This window comes from Geotrypetes seraphini, chromosome 4, assembly GCF_902459505.1.
Source record: "Geotrypetes seraphini chromosome 4, aGeoSer1.1, whole genome shotgun sequence".
NCBI classification, from domain to species: Eukaryota; Metazoa; Chordata; class Amphibia; order Gymnophiona; family Dermophiidae; genus Geotrypetes; species Geotrypetes seraphini.
The window spans coordinates 308,370,673-308,392,566 of NC_047087.1; the positions used below are offsets into that span (position 1 = coordinate 308,370,673).

A 21,894-nucleotide genomic window follows, 5' to 3' on the forward strand; every position below is an offset into this window, starting at 1 on the left:
TGGAGGGTGATCTGGAGGCACCTGAAGAAGGCGTAGAGAGTATCCCTCGCGGATGATTGTAAGGACCCAAAGGTCCGATGTAATGGTTTCCCAGACAGATGAAAAAAGGGAAAGACGACCTCCGATGGGTAGGGAGGAATTTGGATGTAAAGAGGTTGGAATGCTCATCACTGGACCGTCAAAAAGACGGAGCTGTTTTGGTTGGAGCAGGTGTCTGGGGCTTTTGAGGACGTTGTTGTTGTGGCCGTCTAGGTGGAGGCCTAGAAAAAGCCGGTGTGGACTTCATGGGATAACGACGAGCTGGAGGTCTGTAAGCTCTAGTCACAGAAGGTTTTGGTTTCGGACGAAGCAGAGAGGCGAAGGAGCGCTCATGCTCAGAAAGCCTTTTAGTAGCTGCTTCAATAGAGTCATCAAAGAGCTCAGAACCTTGACACGGCAGGTTTGCTAAACGATCCTGTAAATTGGGATCCATATCTACAATTCTGAGCCATGCAAGACGTCTCATGGCCACTGCAAATGCCGATACTCTGGAGGATAGCTCAAAAGCATCGTAAGATGCCTGCAACATGAATAGACGTAACTGAGATAGAGATTGAAGAATATGTTTGTATTCAGAAAGGCGTTCTTTGGGCCAGTCTGGGCAAAACGATGACAACTGCTTCAAAAAATGGTTAAAATATGAAGTAAAGACATAGTTGTAATTCAAAATTCTATTTGTCATCATAGAATTTTAATAAAGTCTGCGCCCAAACTTGTCCATAGTTCGCCCTTCGCGTCCTGGTGGAACTGTTGCAGACACCTTAGATGGGTGAGCCTTCTTCAGGGAGGATTCCACCACTAGAGATTGATGAGAAAGTTGAGATTTCTCAAACCCTTTACATGGAACAGTACGATACCGAGACTCCAGCTTCGATGGAATAGCTGTCACAGAGTAAGGAGTCTCCATGTTACGTAGAAAAGTCTGCTTCAGCACCGGTGTCATGGGTAGACGTAAAGTCTCCTTAGGAGGATGAGAAAGTTCCATATCCGCCAGATATTCAGGCGTGTATTTTGAATCGGAACGTAAATCAATATTAAGAGCCTGCCCCATGTCGAAGACAAATTTTGCGAAGGAAGAAGACTTCGAGGTCGAGGCTTCCTCAGGAGAGACAGAACGAGAACGATGTGCCACTGAAAAAGATGGAGAAGCCTCGCGTGAATACTGAGATACATGCTCAGATTCAAGATGTAAAGTGATGGAAGATGCTCCACTGCCTGTCAGAGGGGGAGTGGCTGAATGTTTCCGCTTAAGGCTCCGAGTTGGAGAGGTGCGCGGAGTACGAGGCTTAGTAAGAGGAGATTTTTCTCGAGACAAATGCCTCGAAGGTGGCGTCCTCGACCTCGAATGCCTCGATGAAATTGAAGAGGCAATGGTAGTATGAGAGCGAGGTAGAACTTTGGAAGTAAGATCAGAATGCTTCGAGCTCTTTGTAGAGGTAAGCTTCGAAGATCGAGACCTGTGTTTGGATCGAGGTAATGATTGTTTAGTCCCATGTTCAGATGAGGAGTCCGACGAGGAAACCCTGGATCGAGACCTGCGACGAGGAGATCGTCGACAAGGTGCAGATTGTTGCTCAGGCTGGAGTTGCGCAGACAGAATCGAGGCCGGTACCAACTGAGCCACTATTGAGGAAATTTGCGTAGTCAAAATTGACTTAAGCATATCCTCAAACATGGGGACGGAGACCAAAGGACTCGGAGTCACAGGAGGTCTCGTGCGTTCCAAGGAGGGCGACCTCGATCGAGAGTATTCCCTGGACTTGGAAGCACGTTTTGAAGGTCTGGAAGACGGAGTCAAACCTGGGGCCCCAGGTTGAATGGAGGTAGACTCTGTCGGCTTCTTAGGGATGGTACCTGAAAAGGAAGCAGGAGACTTACCCCCCAATCCAGGCTTCGAGGACACCGTCGAGGCCTTCGAGGCCGAGGACCCGGAGGTCTTCGAGGCCGAGGCCTGTCGAGGAGGCGAGGTCGAGGCTTTAGTACTCGAGGTGGGACCCGGAGTCGAGGATTTTACAGATGCCTCGACCGAGGCCACAGCTTTTTCAGGCTCCATGCGAGGGAAAAGTTCCAAAAACCTGTCGCAGCGGCGCTTAAAAGCACGAGGTTGAAGAGTGAGGCAGCGAAGACAATCTTCAGGGCGATGAGTCGACCCGAGACAGATCATACACCGACTATGTGGATCAGTGATGGAAATAGTCCTGCCGCACTGATAACACCTTTTAAACCCGGTAACAGGCCGGGACATAGATAGGACAAAGTCCGTGTCGAGAACGGGGAAGAGAGGCCTAGGCCTCAATCTTCCAACCCGACGCTAAAGAAAAAACAAAAAGATGTGTTTTTTTTTGTTTTTTTTTTTATAAAAGGAAATAAAATAGAATTAGTATAGTAACACAGCGACCGAAAACAATAAAAAGTACTCAGCCGCGGTGAAGAGAAGGCACAACGCTACGGGAACCAAGTCGACAAGTCTTCTCGGCTCCGCGGAAAACGTTGAACTGAGGATCCTCTCAGGAGATGCGCCCCCTAGTTTGGGCGGGAAGGCACGCGCGCATGCGCGATGCAGCAATCGAAAGCTCGAGATCTTCAAGCAAGATGCTTTCGAGGCTGTCCGCTGCGGGGCTCCGTCGGTGACGTCACCCATGTGTGGGAATATGCTGCCTGCTTGTCCTGGGATAACACAGGTGGACAGGGGGTTTTGCCAGCGATGCTAACCAACCCTCTTAAGTTAGAAGAGGTTTCTCCCACAGGGGTCTGAGGCTTTACCTCCTTGTTGCTTCTGTTGATTCTAATGCACAGATCCAGTTTATATTTTGAGTAAATAGTGGGGTTCCCCAGGTTGCTAAAAAATTTTTTTTGAGGGGGGAGTGTCTGGGAGGGGCCTTAGGTGCCTGGACCAATCAGAGCCTTAGGCTCCTCCCCGGTGCATCCCAGGATGCACTGAAAGGGGAAGGCCCACCACTTTGAAGAGGCTGGCCTGCTGGCCAGAGGGAGTAGGCATCCCTCCAGCCAGCCATCGTAAATAAGGGGGAGGGGGCCATTGGAGACACAGGGGGGGTTGTTGATGGGGGGCATTGCTTGGCGGCGGGAGTGGGCATCTCTCCTGCTGCCGGGAGGAAGTTAACAGTGTCGGGTGATTGTGCGAAGCAGCAGGAGGGTGAGCACCTCTCCTGCTGATCGGCATTATCTGCTGTATTGTTTAATATCTATTTGCTTCCACTATGTCGAGAGCTGCAGGCTCTGGGGGTTAGCTATAAGCTGTACGCAGATGATATTCAATTCTTGGTGCTGGTAGAGATTACTCATCCCTCTATTATGTAGACCAGGGGTAGGCAATTCTAGACCTCGAGAGCCACGGGCAGGTCAGATTTTCAGGATATCCACAATAAATATGCATGAGATAGATTTACATCTCAAGGAGGCAGTGCATGCAAATCCATCTCGTACATATTCATTATGGATATCCTGAAAACCTGACCTGCCCGTGGCTCTTGAGGACTTGAATTGCCTACCCCTGGTCTAGACTTATAAAGACACATTCACATGGTTAGAAAAATGTTTTGGTGTAATCAAAGAATGGATGGACACTAATCATTTGAAATTGGATATGAATAAAACATAGAAACTCTTTATAGGTTGCCAAAAACAAGTTGAGCTATTTCCATCTGTATTAAGTCTAGTTCCATTTTCAAAGCTGCCTATCATCTTTTATTTTTGATAATGAGCAAGGTATAAGTTTTGGTCCTTAGGATGCCTATCTTTTTTGCCCATTTTCAAAAATAAAAACGTCCACGCAAAAAGCATACAAAAGCAAGTTTTGTAGACATACCCACCAGCTACCTTGTCTGATGGCGACAGAAGGAATCCCCATCAGTTGAGCTGATTTGGGGGGATTCCTGGTGGCTCAGCTGATAGGGATTCCCCCTGCCAGGATCAGCTGAGCCATGGAGCCCTAAATCCCTCCCCCTGACATCCCCCTGATATCCTGTACTTCCCCTGACATCTCTGCACCCCCCCAACATTCCTGGGCCCCCCTCCCACATCCCCGGAACCCTCCCCCCCACCTTTGGAAGTGCAAATGGCAGGAGGGAAGCTCACTCCCTCCTGCCTACAGGGTCACGTGCTGCAATGACGGGGCTTCCCCCTCCCAATGTATCTTGGGATGCACTGGGATGGGCCCCTTTGAGCTCTGGACAGACAGCAGCTTAGAAGTGCTGTTGCATGTCCAGAAAGTTGATTTTGATTATCAGCACTTGGACGTTCCTGCTATTAGGACATCCAAGTGGCGACTAAGGCTGGTTTTTGGACATTTTACATTTTTTGATTATGAGCCCTTCACTTTTTTATCTCCAGAATAAAGGTCAGTAAAAATATGATTCTTTGGTGTTGTGTTCCTTTTGCTCATGACATCATCAGTCAGGGCACAGCCCTCCCTGAACAATCTACAATTCAATAATGCAGCACGTAAAAAAGCAATAACCAAAAAAGAAAAAGAAGATATAGACAAGGGTTCTCAAACAATGGTCCACAAGCTATTCCCAGACCAGAGAGCTCATTTTCCAGCTCAAACACTTTTGCTTCTTGTGGCTTGAAGGAAACAGCAGCAACAGCATTTCCTAGATCTCACTAGCAAAAGGAGAGCCAGTGATAGGATTTTCCCAGATTCTGTCACTGTAAGATCAAGATGGTGCACGAGGTAAGTGGGCAGAAGGGAGAAAGAGTGAGGACATGAACTGGAAGGCGAAAGGGAAAGAGCGAGAAGGCAGTTCCCCTACATCTCAGCCATGAGGTGGGATTGCCATCATCTAAGAAATCTTGAAATATTTTTGACTCCCTGCCACACACTTGAGAACTCTCATCTCTCCCCTTACTCCTCTTGCTCAATGATTTGAAAAGGCCCAGTTTAGTCTTCATTCTCCAAATTTCAGGGACCATTGGCTTTGACTCGGATTATAAAGCAGGAACCTGTTTTCACACAGAGACCAGTGCGAGCAAAAAATAAGCAGTACTATGGGCAAAGCAGTTCATGTTCCCTCTGGCATGTGCTTCCTGAAACATCAAACTTCTCTATTTACATAGTAGCCAGGAAGCAATGAAATAAACAAGCAGCAGCGGGATGCCTACTCGACTTCCCGGCACCCGTTAACCAAAAGCTAAGCTAGAGCAGCGCCAGACTTGTCCTCCTGCAGTCTCTACACCCCCACCAGTTTACTCTACAGCAACCCAAATAGCTTACCTGGATGAAAAACAACATCCCGACTGCTATGGTGGTTCCCAGTGCCATTCCCAAGGCAAACAAGGACGCAGCAAATGCAGACAGCCCAAAGGGAATTACAGGACTAAGATCTCGCCTGGCCAAGCTCATGTCAATCTTCACAGAACTCCACCCAAAGGAGATCTACACAGAAACCACAGTGAATGTTACCAGCCTAATTAGAAGGCCAAGTTACCCAGCAAAGCCAGGTCCTGAGCATGTCTGTGTATTGTTCTTTCAATTTTTAGACAAGTGAAGATCCCAAGTGTTGAACATATTTTTTTAAAAATACTTATCATGCACTGTTTATTCTTTACCAGCAAACCAATTTTACCAAACTGGTCCATACTAAATACAGCTAAGAAACAGCAAATGGAACTCTCTCATACCATGAATTCATTCACTGTTGAAAGACTCCAAACATGCTTTATTTTTCATCGTTCCACCCAGATTAAGGAAGTGCATTATTGCTTCTGTAAAAGTTGAGATGATATTTAACTCGGCCCCTAGCTAGAATCTGAACAAGGCCAAAAGAAGGCACTCAAAAACTGTTGACCAAACAAAGATTACACAGCACAGCAACTTGTCAAACCAGTTCCATTCATTCATCCTGCTCTCTCCCTGTAAGCAAGAGTCAAACCACACCAGTAACAGCAATCTCAGTGCAGATATGGCTGCCATGCTTGATTTTACTTTTGGTCCAGCTCAGAGAAGAGGGTCATTATAGAGCACAGCACCAACAAAACTGTCTAAACATACTTATTTTACACAGGCAATATAGGTGCTTATTAGAGACCAACCAAAACCAGTTTGTTGGTTTAAATCAAAACAGCTGAAATTCGCTGCTCTGCTTAAGTCAAAAACTAAGATGAAAGCAAAACTGGCCTGGCCTCCAAATAGGAAAAGCCTGCACTTCCTTCCTTCCCCCAGGCTTACCATATCGTTGGTGGTGTAGTGGCTACCAAGGACAGGAGTGATCCCCAGCTGCTTCTGTCCAAGCTGGTTCACGGTCAAAATGGCTGCTGCCAGGTATCCCAGTAGCCATTTTGGTCGAGGGCCCAACTTGGGCAGGAGCTGCTGGGATCTCTCCTGCCCCAACTAGCCACTACGGCACCAACAACATGGTATGCTCAAGGAACGGGAAGGCAGGATGTGGGGGCTGCACATGACAGTTTTGATTTCAGCCCAAAATGCCAATTTCGGGCCGGTTTCAGCACCAAAGCAGAAACCAAATTTTGGTCAGCCTCTAGTACCTATATATCTTTTAAAATAAATTGCTACAATGACCTCTAACAGCACACAAATTCTCTCCCAGACATTCATACTGGCTTGAAGGCAACTGTGAATGTACGTTTATGTGAATATTCCATGAAGTATGTGCTTGCATTACAGCCCACCCAAACTATGACCCCAGAAATGGCTAAGTACAGACAGTGGAGATAATTCTATAACTGGGACCGTGCCCACTTTGTCCAGGCTGTGAGCCTATTTTAAAATGGACCTTACAGTGTCCACATTTAGGTGTTAACATTTAGGCCAGAGCGACATTTAGGCAAGTAATTTACACCATTCTAAGATGTCACAATACCTCATTCCATCAATGCCTAAGAGCAAACCTCAGCAGTGATGTCACAATGCCTCATTCCACCAATGCCTAAGAGCCAACCTCAGCAGTGATGTCACAATGCCTCATTCCACCAATGCCTAAGAGCCAACCTCAGCAGTGATGTCACAATGCCTCATTCCACCAATGCCTAAGAGCCAACCTCAGCAGTGATGTCACAATGCCTCATTCCACCAGTGCCGAAGAGCCAACCTCAGCAGTGATGTCACAATGGCTTGGTTGGCCTATACTTGGCTCACATAAGAGCATAAGAATAGCTTTACTGGATCAGACCCATGGTCCATTTAGCCCGGTCTTCGCAGAGGCCAATCCAAGTCATAAGTACCAGGCAAAAACCCAAATAGTAGTAGCATTCCATGCTACCTGACCCATGTCTATCTCAACAGCAGACTTTGGACTTTTCCTCTAGGAACTTGTCCAAACCTTTTTTAAAAAAACAGCTACATTAACTGCTCTTACCACATCCTCTGGCAATGCATTCCAGAGATTAACTATTCTCTGAATGAAAAAATATTTCCTCCTATTGGTTTTAAAAATATTACTCTGCAACTTCGAGTGCCCCTTAGTCTTTGTAAATCTTGATGCAATAAAAAAAAAAAAAAATTGACCCACTTGTACCCGTTCTACACCACTCAAGATTTTGTAGACACACTCACATAATTTCTAAGAGATATTTTGTATGTGTAAAACAAGCTCTGAATGTGGAAAGTCTTTTGATTTGTCAGGTTGTCAGGACCTTTTGCTTTGCTTGCACTATAGCTTCTCTTTGCCACCACTCATTCTTCCCCCCCCCCAAGGTAACCAACCAGTCTGCTTAATTGTTCAACCAACCCCAACAGCGTGTGTAAGGGCTGAGGACAGCGTGCTTGATAGATATCAAGCCCCAAATCATCCATACTGTCTCCTTAAGTGGACAATTTCAAAACTTGCATGGGCAGATGCAAAGTGAACATCTACTTTCACCAAAGGATTTTGCACTCTGTCTCCAAGGGGAAAAGACTCTCTCTTTGCAAACTGCCAAGGAAAGTGGAGCTGCACTGGCTTCCCTTGTGGGCGACTCTTACTTAGTATTATATTGTCAAAACTGCATGCAATATTTCTATGTGCACTTTTGCCTCTCTTGATCTAACCCTCTTCCAGGAACACCTGCACACAAATGCAGGTAAATTATGTTCCAAAAGGCAAATATTACACACATACGGGGGGGGGGGGGGGAGGGAAGGGGCAATTTCCCAATAGATCTTTTACTCCAATAAGTAGCCTTGCACATGTAAATAAGTGGAATGGAGGCGTGGCCTAATGGTTAGAGCAGCTGCCTCAGCACTCTGAGGTTGCGAGTTCAATTCCCAGTACAGCTCCTTGTGACTCTGGGCAAGTCACTTAGCACTTAATTGCCCCAGGTACAAAATAAGTATCTGTCTAAAATATGTAAACTGCTTTGATTGTAACCACGCACAGAAAAAGTGATCTATTAAGTCCTATCCCCTTTACATATTTCATGGTTAAAAGCACATTAAATGCTGCAGAGCCACACTCACTGAGGGCCAGATTCTATAAACACCTAATAGTGGATGCCTACCGACACTTAACTAAATTCAGCACACAACACAATTGATTTAATAAGCTTAATTGGTGTGGTAATTGACCACACCATTGATCTTCAATTTCAAAAAAAAAAAATTAAAAGTTGTGCGCAGAATTCTGTGCGGTGCTTAATGCCTACCTGAAAAGTAGGCATGGCTAAGTGTCGAGAATAGACATGGTAGAATTAGGTTGTTATGCTTAATATACCTGCACCTACCTCTAGGGTGCCTAGTGGTTGATCGAAAACTGTGTGAACCAGTGCCTAAAATCTAGGCCTGGTTAGCACCGTTTATAGAATCAGGCCCCGAGTGTCTGAAGGATCCCCCACACCAAGGAAGTCTTACCCTGTGATAAAGCTGAGTGTACATTGTCATGATAAAGATGTAGGCGGCATGGATGCAGCCGAGTGGTGCAAGGAGCAGGAAAAGTGTGAAAGACGTGTGATTCCGATGGCCACAGCAGTTATTGATCCAAGGGCAGTGATGGTCCATCTTCATTACACACCTAATACAAAAATAAAAGCAGGATGTTCTAAAAACCCGGAACAAAAATGACCCGACTGCTTGTAGGAGAAACACAGAAGGTGGCATTATCCAGCCACAGGGAGCATAGCTTGCCCACGTTATATCACACTTGCAACCAGCATGAGCTTTTCTGCAACACATACAAAAAAACAATATTTCCACAGGGGTCAGTACCAAGCACCGGTACTGATGCTTACATACAACAAGAATATTCAGCACTCTACCCATATAGCAAGCGGCACTGAATGTACATAAAGGAGGTGATCCGTTAAGGCAGCCAATCACAGAGCAGCGCAGGACAAGGCAGGAAGCGAAAAGGTCAAGCTCCTGCATTTTGCGTCGCTCTGCAAAGAAAGGCAGCCGTCCAGCAGGAGACCGCGCTGGACCACCACTAGTTAAAAAAGGTACCAGGGGGGAGGGGGACTTTGGGCTGCAAGCTATTTCGGGCTTTGGGCTGTTTTGGGCTACAGGTTGCTTCGGGCTTCTGTGGGCTGCGAGCTTCCCAGTACCAGACCACCAGACGCACCTATGTGTAGAGGAGGAAAAACCAAGAAGAAAAAAAATTCAGATCCAATTTTTTTTTTTATTGGTTTTTCCTCCTCTACAGGTGGGTGCATCTTATGGTCTGAAAAATACGGTAATTCTCCAGACTCAATGTCTCTCTCCCTCAACCCACATCTCCTTAACACTACACACTGATGTAAAACACTACAAAAATAAAACCCGATTATAGTGACTACAGAGTCATTTCAGGCTGATATGCTGTTGTTTTCTCTCCCTCTCCAACTGGCATGCATATTGTTTTGCTGTAAAGGAAAAGGTAAAAAAGATGATTTCTCCCATCCCAAGGGCACTCAGTTTATTCATTAGATGTCTGTGTCAAAGGCTTTGCTAAAATCTAAATACACTACATCTAGCTCACTCCCCTCTATCCAATTCCCTGGTGATCCAAATAAATTGATCAGATTTGTCTGATAAGACCTACCTCTAGTGAATCCATGTTGCCTCTGGTCCTGTGTAATCCACCAGATTCCAGATATTTTTGCCTGTCTTCCTCTTTCTGTGATCTTTCATAATTTATGTAAGCTAACCTCTTATTCCTTACCTTCTCAGCTACTACTTTTGAAAACCAAAGCAGCCTTCTTTTCCTTACTTGCCTCACAAAAAGGTTTATTGCCTTTACAATAACTCCTTTCAGTTTTGACCACTGCATTTCTACTTCCAGATGTTCCCATCCAGACAACAGTTCCTTGACATAATCTTGTAAACATTTAGGTGGACCTCTTATTGCTAATTAAACAGTTTGTTTTCAAATTGCCAGCAGCACCACCACTGGTACTGTGAATCTGAGATCCAAAAATGGCCATGAGAGATTTGTTTTGTAGCCTAGAGGTTTTCATCATAGCAAATAATTTGTAAGGCTGATTTGAGGAATAAGAACCTTTTTAACCCCCTCCTGCACCGAAAAATGCCAACCTTGAAGAGAATTAACAACAGTGTCGCCTGGCAAGAGACAGAGTAAGCTTCAGTGTCGTGATAACATGGTAATTAATCTTTGAGTATTTGCAGACATTTTCACCGACTTCTACCAAGTTAAGACAGAGGCCAAAGAAACTATTTAACCAGAGAGAAAAAGGAATTTTCTTTGAGTAGGGCACAACAGGGACTGTTACAAGGTTGAGGGGTGGTAGATTCAGGGGCAATGTTAGGAAATTCTACTTTACGGAGAGGGTGGTGGATGCCTGGAATGCGCTCCTGAGAGAGGTGGTGGAGAGGAAAACTGTGACTGAGTTCAAAGAAGCGTGGGATGAACACAAAGGATCTAGAATCAGAAAATAAGATTAAATATTGAACTAAGGCCAGTACTGGGCAGACTTGCACGGTCTGTGTCTGTGTATGGCCGTTTGATGGAGGATGGGCTAGGGAGGGCTTCAATGGCTGGGAGGGTGTAGATGGGCTGGAGTAAGTCTTAACAGAGATTTCGGCAGTTGGAACCCAAGCACAGTACCGGGTAAAGCTTTGGATTCTTGCCCAGAAATAGCTAAGAAGAAAAAAAAACTATGTTTAAGTCTTGTGAATTGCTCTACTACCGCAGAATTTCTTTATATTCATAAGAAGCATTTATGTATTATCTACCCCAAGTACTCATGTATATTAAACCAAGCAAAAAAGGATAAAATTATTAGTGAAATTCTGAGGTTTTCTTGATGGGAGAAGCATTTTCTATGACCATTTGCAGCGTGGTCAGCAAGCATGCATTAGAGCAGGGGTGCCCACACTGGCTTGCGAGCTACTTTTAAAACAGGGTTCTCAAAGTCCCTCCTTGAGGGCCGCAATCCAGTCGGGTTTTCAGGATTTCCCCAATGAATATGCATTGAAAGCAATGCATGCACATAGATCTCATGCATATTCATTGGGGAAATCCTGAAAACCCATCTGGATTGCGGCCCTCAAGGAGGGACTTTGAGACCCCTGTTTTAAAATGACCAAGTCAAAATGATCTACCAACAATAACATTTTAAAAACACAAAGCACACTGTACGCAGAGAAAATGTTAATTATCATTTGTATTTGGGGGTTTTATCAGAGGTCAAGGCAGATGACTTTAAAATATGCAATACCACCTCAGTAACAACTATACAAAAATGGACAAATATACCCCCTCCCTTTTTACTAAACCGCGATAGCAGGTTTTAGCACAGGGAGCTGCGTTGAATGCCCTGGCGTTGCTCTCGATGCTCATAGGCTCCCTGCGCTAAAAACCGCTATTGCGGTTTAGTAAAAGGGGGCCATAGTGCAAAAAGCACAGTTACTTACCGTAACAGGTGTTATCCAGGGACAGCAGGCAGATATTCTTGACTGATGGGTGACGGCACCGACGGAGCCCCGGTACGGACAATTTTAGAGTGATTGCACTCTAAGAACTTGGAAAGTTCTGGTAGGCCGCACCGCGCACGCGCGAGTGCCTTCCCGCCCGACAGAGGCGCGCGGTCCCCAGTTATGATAAGCCAGCTAAGAAGCCAACCCGGGGAGGTGGGAGGGACGCAAGAATATTTGCCTGCTGTCCCTGGATAACACCTGTTACGGTAAGTAACTGTGCTTTATCCCAGGACAAGCAGGCAGCTATTCTTGACTGATGGGTGACCTCCAAGCTAACAAAAAGAGGGATGGAGGGAAGGTTGGCCATTAGGAAAACAAATTTTGCAAAACAGATTGGCCGAAGTGTCCATCCCGTCTGGAAAATGCGTCCAGACAATAATGAGAAGTAAAAGTATGAACTGAGGACCAAGTGGCAGCCTTGCAGATTTCCTCAATGGGCGTGGACCGGAGGAAAGCTACAGATGCTGCCATAGCTCGGACCTTATGGGCTGTGACAGAACCTTCCAGTGTCAGTCCGGTCTGAGCATAACAGAATGAAATGCACGCTGCCAGCCAATTAGACAACGTACGTTTAGAAACAGGGCGTCCTAATTTATTCGGATCAAAGGACAGAAAGAGCTGAGGAGCTGATCTGTGGGGTTTTGTACGCTCAAGATAGTAAGCGAGAGCCCTCTTACAGTCCAAAGTATGCAGGGCCTGTTCTCCAGAATGCGAATGAGGTTTTGGAAAGAAGACAGGCAGAACAATGGATTGGTTGAGATGGAAGTTGGAGACAACCTTAGGGAGAAACTTTGGATGTGTACGCAGGACCACCTTGTCATGATGAAAGACCGTAAAAGGTGGATCTGCAACCAGTGCATGTAGCTCACTGACCCTCCTGGCAGAGGTAAGGGCAATGAGGAAAGAACCTTCCAAGTGAGAAACTTGAAAGTGGTAGTAGCTAAGGGTTCAAATGGAGGCTTCATTAAGACGGAAAGAACCACATTAAGATCCCAGATAACAGGAGGGGCTTTAAGAGGTGGTTTAACATTGAAAAGACCCCGCATGAACCTGGACACCAGGGGATGAGCTGAGAGGAGCTTTCCATGGACTGGCTCATGAAACGCTGCAATAGCACTTAAGTGGACTCTGACAGAGGAAGACTTGAGGCCAGAGTCAGATAAGGAAAGGAGATAATCCAATAAAGTTTCCACTGCAAGGGAAGTGGGATTATGGTGATGGAGGAAGCACCAGGAAGAAAAAAGTGTCCATTTCTGATGGTAACATTGCAGAGTGGCAGGTTTCCTGGAGGCATCCAGAATTGAACGAACAGGCTGAGATAAAAGTGTATCATGAGAAGTCAGCCCGAGAGATACCAGGCTGTCAGGTGCAGAGACTGGAGGTGGGATGTAGAAGGGTCTCCTGCTGTTGTGTAAGCAGAGAAGGAAACAGAGGAAGAAGAAAAGGTTCCCTGGAACTGAGTTGAAGTAGAAGGGAGAACCAATGTTGCCTGGGCCACCGTGGAGCAATCAGAATCATGGTGGCTCGCTCTCTCTTGAGCTTGAATAAGGTTCTCAACATGAGAGGCAGAGGAGGGAAAGCATACAGAAACAGATTGGACCAGTCGAGGAGAAATGCATCCGCTGCCAGACGGTGAGGAGTGTAGAGTCTGGAGCAGAAGAGGGGCAGCTGGTGATTGTGAGGGGCTGCAAAGAGGTCTATCTGAGGAGTGCCCCACTGAGTGAAGATGGACTGCAGGGTGAGAGGATCGAGTGTCCACTCGTGAGGCTGGAGAACTCTGCTGAGCTTGTCCGCCAAGCAATTCTGTTTTCCCTGAATGTAGATAGCTTTCAGGAATAGATGGTGGTTTATGGCCCAAGTCCAGATCTTCTGTGCTTCCTGGCATAAGAGGCGAGAGCCCGTTCCACCCTGCTTGTTGATGTAGTACATCGCAACCTGATTGTCTGTGCACAGCAAGAGAACTTGAGGAAAGAGGAGATGTTGGAAGGCCTTGAGGGCATAAAACATCGCTCTGAGTTCTAGGAAATTGATCTGATGTTTCTTTTCCTGGGCTGTCCAAAGTCCCTGAGTTTGGAACTCGTTCAAATGAGCTCCCCAGGCATAAGGGGAGGCGTCATAAGAACATAAGAACATAAGAAATGCCTCCGCTGGGTCAGACCTAAGGTCCATCGCGCCCAGCAGTCCGCTCACGCGGCGGCCCATCAGGTCCAGGACCTGTGCAGTAATCTTTTATCTATACCCCTCTATCCCCTTTTCCAGCAGGAAATTGTCCAATCCTTTCTTAAACCCCAGTACCGTTCGCTGCCCTATAACGTCCTCTGGAAGCGCATTCCAGGTGTCCACCACACGTTGGGTAAAGAAGAACTTCCTAGCATTTGTTTTGAATCTGTCCCCTTTCAACTTTTCCGAATGCCCTCTTGTTTTTTTATGTTCTGAAAGTTTGAAGAATCTGTCCCTCTCTACTCTCTCTATGCCCTTCATGATCTTGTAAGTCTCTATCATATCCCCTCTAAGTCTTCTCTTCTCCAGGGAAAAGAGACCCAGTTTCTCCAATCTCTCAGCGTATGAAAGGTTTTCCATCCCCTTAATCAGTCTTGTCGCTCTCCTCTGAACTCTCTCGAGTAACACCATATCCTTCTTAAGGTATGGTGACCAATACTGGACGCAGTACTCAAGATGCGGACGCACCATTGCCCGGTACAGCGGCAGGATAACTTCTTTCGTTCTTGTTGTAATACCCTTCTTGATTATCCCCAGCATTTTATTCGCTCTCTTGGCGGCCGCTGCGCACTGTGCCGTCGGCTTCATTGTCATGTCCACCATTACCCCCAAGTCCCTTTCTTGGGTACTCTCATTCAATAACATCCCTCCCATCGTATAGCTGTGCCTCGGGTTTCTGATTCCCACATGCAATACTTTACATTTCTCAACATTGAACTTCATCTGCCATCTCTCTGCCCATTCTCCCAATTTGTCCAAGTCCCTTTGCAATTTTTCACGTTGGTGGTGATAACCAGTTGATGGGGAGGTAGATGGAACAGAAGACCTCTGGATAGATTTGAGGATATCAACCACCATTGTAGAGACTGACGAAGAGATGATGTTACAGATATGTGTCGTGAGCAAGGATCCATCGCTTGGGACCACTGGTTGGCTAGGGTCCATTGAGGGGTGCGTAGGTGAAGACGTGCAAATGGGGTGACATGAACTGTAGACGCCATGTGACCCAAGAGAACCATCATGCGCTTGGCAGAGATGGACGTCTGCAGAAGCACCTGTTGACATAGAAATTGAAGCATGAGAAGACGGTTGGTCGGTAGGAATGCTCTCATGAGGACTGTGTCTAAGACTGCTCCAATGAATTGAAGTCTCTGAGAGGGAATGAGATGAGATTTGGGTAGATTGATCTCGAATCCCAGCAAACGGAGAAACAGAATGGTCTGGTTGGTGGCCGTGAGAACTGTCTGAGGTGTGTTGGCTTTGATCAACCAATCGTCTAGATAAGGAAACACCTGAAGGTGGTGGGTACGAAGAAAAGCAGCTACCACAATCAGGCATTTGGTAAACACTCTTGGAGAGGAGGCAAGACCGAAGGGCAGAACCTTGTACTGGTAATGACAGTGATTGATCATGAAGCGGAGATACTTTCTGGAGGCTAGATCGATCGGTATGTGAGTGTATGCTTCTTTGAGATCGAGGGAGCATAGCCAGTCGTCTGGTTGCGTCAGAAGAAAAGCTTCCGCCCACACACACGCTACTGCTTTCAGGCTCTGACAGCTTTGAAGAAGTAACTCAAAATGCGCCGCGAAGGTAAAGGGGAGGGAGGGAGGGAGATAGATAGATTCGGGTAGGTAGGAAGTAGGGAGGGGGCCGCACGAGGGGTGCCGCAGAGCGTTGAGGTGTTGAGAGGGAAGAGTGGTGGAGGAAAGGAGCAGACGCTGAAGGGGGGTGGAGAGGAACAGACGCTGAAGGGACACGGGGAAGACAAGAGCGGGGAGAAGACGCTGAAGGGACACGGGGAAGACAAGAGCGGGGAGAAGACGCTAAAGGGACACGGGGAAGACAAGAGCGGGGAGAAGACGCTAAAGGGACACGGGGAAGACAAGAGCGGGGAGAAGACGCTAAAGGGACACGGGGAAGACAAGAGCGGGGAGAAGACGCTAAAGGGACACGGGGAAGACAAGAGCGGGGAGAAGACGCTAAAGGGACACGGGGAAGACAAGAGCGGGGAGAAGACGCTAAAGGGACACGGGGAAGACAAGAGCGGGGAGAAGACGCTAAAGGGACACGGGGGAGACAAGAGCGGGGAGAAGACGCTAAAGGGACACGGGGGAGACAAGAGCGGGGAGAAGACGCTAAAGGGACACGGGGGAGACAAGAGCGGGGAGAAGACGCTAAAGGGACACGGGGAAGACAAGAGCGGGGAGAAGACGCTAAAGGGACACGGGGAAGACAAGAGCGGGGAGAAGACGCTAAAGGGACACGGGGAAGACAAGAGCGGGGAGAAGACGCTAAAGGGACACGGGGAAGACAAGAGCGGGGAGAAGACGCTAAAGGGACACGGGGAAGACAAGAGCGGGGAGAAGACGCTAAAGGGACACGGGGAAGACAAGAGCGGGGAGAAGACGCTAAAGGGACACGGGGAAGACAAGAGCGGGGAGAAGACGCTAAAGGGACACGGGGAAGACAAGAGCGGGGAGAAGACGCTAAAGGGACACGGGGAAGACAAGAGCGGGGAGAAGACGCTAAAGGGACACGGGGAAGACAAGAGCGGGGAGAAGACGCTAAAGGGACACGGGGAAGACAAGAGCGGGGAGAAGACGCTAAAGGGACACGGGGAAGACAAGAGCGGGGAGAAGACGCTAAAGGGACACGGGGAAGACAAGAGCGGGGAGAAGACGCTAAAGGGACACGGGGAAGACAAGAGCGGGGAGAAGACGCTAAAGGGACACGGGGAAGACAAGAGCGGGGAGAAGACGCTAAAGGGACACGGGGAAGACAAGAGCGGGGAGAAGACGCTAAAGGGACACGGGGAAGACAAGAGCGGGGAGAAGACACTAAAGGGAAACGGGGAAGACAAGAGCGGGGAGAAGACGCTGAAGGGAAACGGGGAAGACAAGAGCGGGGAGAAGACGCTGAAGGGAAACGGGGAAGACAAGAGCGGGGAGAAGACGCTGAAGGGAAATGGAGAAGACAAGAGTGGGGGGAAGACGCTGAACGGAATGGGAAAGAGAGAGTGGGGAGAAGACGCTGGAAGGGAAGAAGACAGAGATGCCAGACTATGGGGGAGCAGAGGGAAGAAGATAGGTGTCAGACTAATTAGGGGGGGGTGAAGGGAGAGGCATAGTAACAGAGCAAATGGAAGACGCAGAGAGAAGACAAACAGTGGATGGAAGGAATTGAATGAGAAGATGAGGGAAGCAGAAACCAGACAACAAAGGTAGAAAAAAAAATTATATTTATTTTCTTTTTTGCTTTAGGATAAAGTAGTAGTATAAAAATTTATAAACAAAGCCCTGCCAGTTGAACATCTCTTTCTCTAATTCAGCAGCCAGAACTTTGATTTATAAGGAAGGAATAAGCTAAATATTGCAGTACAGAGGGGCTTGCATGGATGCTGCGGGGATAGTAGTTGCGGGGACGGGGCGGTGATAGGAACGGTGGTCGCGGGGACGGGGACAAATTTTTTTCCCCGTGTCATTCTCTTGCATGCATTTCCTGCCTAATCATTTTGCCTTTTCATTTAAAACCAAAGGGAAAGAGCATCAATCTAAAAATGCATCTACATATTAAAAAGCACATTAAAAACAAAGACAGCTCACAGTGGTTAGAGTTGCATTAGAATCTTGCAATATACTAAGCTCCTATATTCGCTCCGATGTTCAGCCGCTCATCACCAGGAAAAAAAAAAACCCCCAAAAAACAACACAGCAGCATCCCAAAGACAGGTCTCAGACTAGTTCAACTCCCTTACCTTTTCACCAGCTATTTTAAAATGTCCTTTTCTCACATTTCCTTAACAAATTTGCATAGGCAGCTCCTTTAAAAAGTACTGAAGGCAAAACCAAGCCTCCCACTGAGAGAAATTACTCAACTGTTCATGACATTTAGAGCTAGTGAGCTAATTGCTGAAAATCAGGAAAGAATAAAAACTGGTTCAAAAGGAAAACCTACTAACCAGAAGCAGATTGTGACAGTTACCTGTTACACTTGCGACAGTGGTGGGAGCGTGGTGCCTTGTAAGCCTCGCACACCTTACAGTATTGAAGAAACATCATGTCCTCAGGCTTTTCCTGTCAAGCAGAAGAAACAAGATGACTTGATCAAAGGTCCTCTATGGCTGGGAAACAAGCTAAAAACTTTAATCAAGCCACTCTCCTCTCATAAGGCTGGCTGGCTGTGGATTCAGGTTTAAAGGCAGAACTCTGCAATCCACATTTCAATCCTCTTCCAGCAGCATCTACCTCTCTCTTAACCCAACAGCAATGCCTTTCTTCTTTAGGAAATCAGGCTGTGGTACAATGACAACTACTCCCACTTCATTCACTGGGTTCCCCTGCTCTTCCTCCTGCACAGGCCGGAAACCCATGCAGAAGGTTGGCCTGTCACTACACAATGCCTGCCAGACCCTATGCAGAAGGCTACTAATGTGCTTCATTGGGTGGAGAAAGCACAGTTACTTACCGTAACAGGTGTTATCCAGGGACAGCAGGCATATATTCTCACATGTGGGTGACGTCATCAACAGAGCCCCGATGCGGAAGCATTTTCAAGCAAACTTGATTGAAGATTTAAGTTTGCTCTGCTGCTCCACGCATGCGTGCCTTCCTGCTCCACTAGGGGGTGCATCCCCTCGTGGTCTCCAGTTCATTTAACTAGCAAAGAAGCCAACCTCGGGGAGTTGGGCGGGTTGTGAGAATATATGTCTGCTGTCTCTGGATAACACCTGTTACGGTAAGTAACTGTGCTTTATCCCAGGACAAGCAGGCATGATATTCTCACATGTGGGTGACCTCCAAGCTAACTGAAAAGGGATGGAGGGAAGTTGGCAATTTAAGCAAATAGATTTTGTAAAACCGATTAGCCGAACCGGCCATCGCTCCTGGACAGTGAGTCCAGACAGTAGTGGGAGGTGAAGGTATGAACCGAAGACCACGTGGCAGCCTTGCAGATTTCCTCAATAGGTGTGGACCTGAGGAATGCTACGGAGGCTGCCATCGCTCGGACCTTGTGTCCCGTTACTCGACCATGCAGCGCGAGACCAGCCCGAGCGTAGCAAAAGGAGATGCAATCGGCAAGCCAGTTGGACAAGGTGCGTTTGGAAACTGGGTGACCTAACCGGTTTGGATCGAAGGACAAAAACAGTTGTGGGACTTTCCGGTGTGACTGAGTGCGTTGGAGGTAAAAGGCCAACGCTCTCTTGCAGTCAAGAGTGTGGAGCGCCACTTCTCCCAGGTGAGAGTGGGGCTTGGGAAAAAACACAGGTAAGACAATGGACTGATTGAGATGAAAATCAGACACTACTTTAGGCAAGAACTTTGGATGGGTGCGGAGTACCACCTTGTCGTGATGGAATACCGTGAAGGGTGGGTCCACTACCAGAGCTTGTAACTCACTAACCCGCCGGGCGGAAGTGAGCGCAAGCAGGAAAATCACCTTCCAAGTGAGGAATTTTTGGATGGCATTTGTCTAGGGGCTCAAATGGAGGTTTCATTAGTTGAGCCAGAACCACGTTAAGGTCCCAAACCACCAGGGGAGGTTTGAGAGGAGGGTGGACGTTCAGAAGACCCTTCATGAAGCGAGAGACTAAGGGATGGAGCGAGAGGGCTTTCCCTTCCAGGGGCTGATGAAAGGCCACGATCGCACTGAGGTGTACTCGAATGGAGTTGGTCTTTAGGCCGGAATGAGATAATTGAAGTAAATAGTCAAGGACCAGAGGGACGGGTCCTGGCTGTGGGAGGAGCACCAGGTTGAGAATCTGGTCCACTTTTGGGAGTAGCAGGTTCTCGTCGAGGTCTTTCTAGAGGCCTCCAATATCTCCTTGACTGATTGAGACACGGGGAGAGCAGTCAGGGGGAGAGAAACCAAGCATTCAGATGAAGAGATTGAAGATTGGGATGTAACAGCGAACCCTGACCCTGTGATAGTAGAGAGGGAAACAGAGGCAGAGGCAGTGGATCTCTGACACTGAGTTGAAGTAGAAGGGAAAACCATGGCTGGCGTGGCCAGCGAGGGGCAATCAGGATCAGGGTGGCTTGTACTGTTTTCAGGTGGACAAGCGTCCGCAGTATCAGAGGAAACGGCGGGAACGCGTACAGGAACCTTCCCTCCCAGTCGAGGAGGAAGGCGTCGGCCTCGAGCCAGTCCGGGGAGTACATCCGGGAGCAGAAAAGAGGCAGCTTGTGGTTGTGGGGGGATGCGAATAGATCTATTTGAGGCATCCCCCACTTTTCGAACACCTGTCGTAGGATCTGAGAGTGCAGTGACCACTCGTGTGGCTGGAGGAGGCGGCTGAGTCTGTCCGCCAGACAATTTTGTTCTCCTTGTATGTACACCGCTCGAAGGAAGGTGTTGTTGGAGATTGCCCATTTCCAGAGGCGCAGGGCTTCCCGGCAAAGGGACCAAGACCCTGTTCCCCCTTGTTTGTTTACGTAGTACATTGCTACCTGGTTGTCGGTTCGGATGAGAACCACTCGGTCGTGGAGCAGATGTTGAAAAGCTACAGCTGCGAGATAGATGGCCCGAAGCTCTAGCACGTTGATGTGGCAGCGACAGTCCTCTGCTGACCACATCCCTTGAGTGCGTAGGCCGTCCAGATGGGCTCCCCAAGCGTACTCCGACGAGTCCGTGGTGAGTACCTTGCTGTGGGGTGGGGTGAGGAAGAGCAAACCTTTGGAAAGATTTGAAGAGTCGGCCCACCAGCTGAGCGATCGTTGCAAGGAAGGCGTCACTGTCACGGGGCGGTCTATCGGGTCCCGGTCTTGACGCCATTGAGAGGCGAGGGTCCATTGAGGAATTCTCAGATGGAGGCGGGCGAAGGGTGTGACATGGACGGTGGAGGCCATGTGGCCCAGAAGAGTCATCATCTGCCGAGCTGATACCGAGGTCAGCAGGGAAATCCTCCGACTCAGACTTACTAACGCCTCTAGACGCGGAGGGGGGAGGAAGGAACGGAGGCGAACCGTGTCCAGCGTGGCCCCGATGAACTGTAGGGACTGGGAGGGGCGTAGTTGGGATTTTGGGAAGTTTATCTCGAACCCCAGACTCTGTAGGTAGATAATAGTCTGTTGGGTCGCTGAGATAACCCCTTCCCTGGACGGGGCTTTGATCAGCCAGTCATCCAGGTAGGGGAATACCTGAAGGCCCTGGGAGCGTAAGGTAGCTGCGACCACCACGAGGCACTTGGTGAAGACCCGAGGTGGCGATGCTAGGCCGAAGGGGAGGACACGGTATTGTAGGTGCCAGTCCCCTACCTGAAAACGCAAGAACTTGCGGTGAGCGGGGTGCACTGGGACATGTGTGTACGCCTCCTTCAGATCGAGGGAGCAGAGCCAGTCGCCTTCGTCGATCAGGGGGTAGAGGGTCGGTAGGGAAAGCATCCAAAATTTTTCCCGTACCAGAAATTTGTTGAGGCGTCTCAAGTCTAGTATTGGGCGTAGGTCTCCCGTTTTTTTCGGTACCAGGAAGTAACGGGAGTAGAAGCCCTTCCCCCGTTGGTCGGGGGAACCTCCTCCACTGCTCTCAGGCGAAGCAGGTCTCGAGCTTCGGAGAGGAGTAAGGGTAGCTGCGTCCGGTTGGGAGGGCAATTCCTTGGGGGGTTGTCCGGAGGAATGGCCTGAAAGTTGAGAGAGTATCCTGATGAGATCACGCCAAGGACCCATGCGTCCGACGTGACTTGTTCCCAGCGAGGGTAGAAGGCTTTGAGGCGACCCCCGATGGGAAGGAGGCCTGGGACTATGGCGGAGGGGGCCCGCCCCCTTCCGCGTATCCCG

The 21,894-nt window shown here is 48.2% G+C and overlaps 1 protein-coding gene across 2 annotated transcripts in view; it reads right to left on the reverse strand.

Moving 5' to 3' along the window:
- The window catches only part of ZDHHC6 (zinc finger DHHC-type palmitoyltransferase 6), a 67,968-nt gene that overhangs the window by 36,358 nt on the left and 9,716 nt on the right, over nucleotides 1–21,894 (reverse strand). For both annotated transcript variants that reach the window (XM_033943161.1, XM_033943162.1), the window contains exons 3-5: nucleotides 18,104–18,195; nucleotides 8,843–9,002; nucleotides 5,273–5,434 (exon numbers count right to left, since the gene is read on the reverse strand). In XM_033943161.1, the coding sequence (XP_033799052.1) occupies nucleotides 5,273–5,434; nucleotides 8,843–9,002; nucleotides 18,104–18,195 (414 nt within the window). The remainder of the gene's footprint in view (nucleotides 1–5,272; nucleotides 5,435–8,842; nucleotides 9,003–18,103; nucleotides 18,196–21,894) is intronic.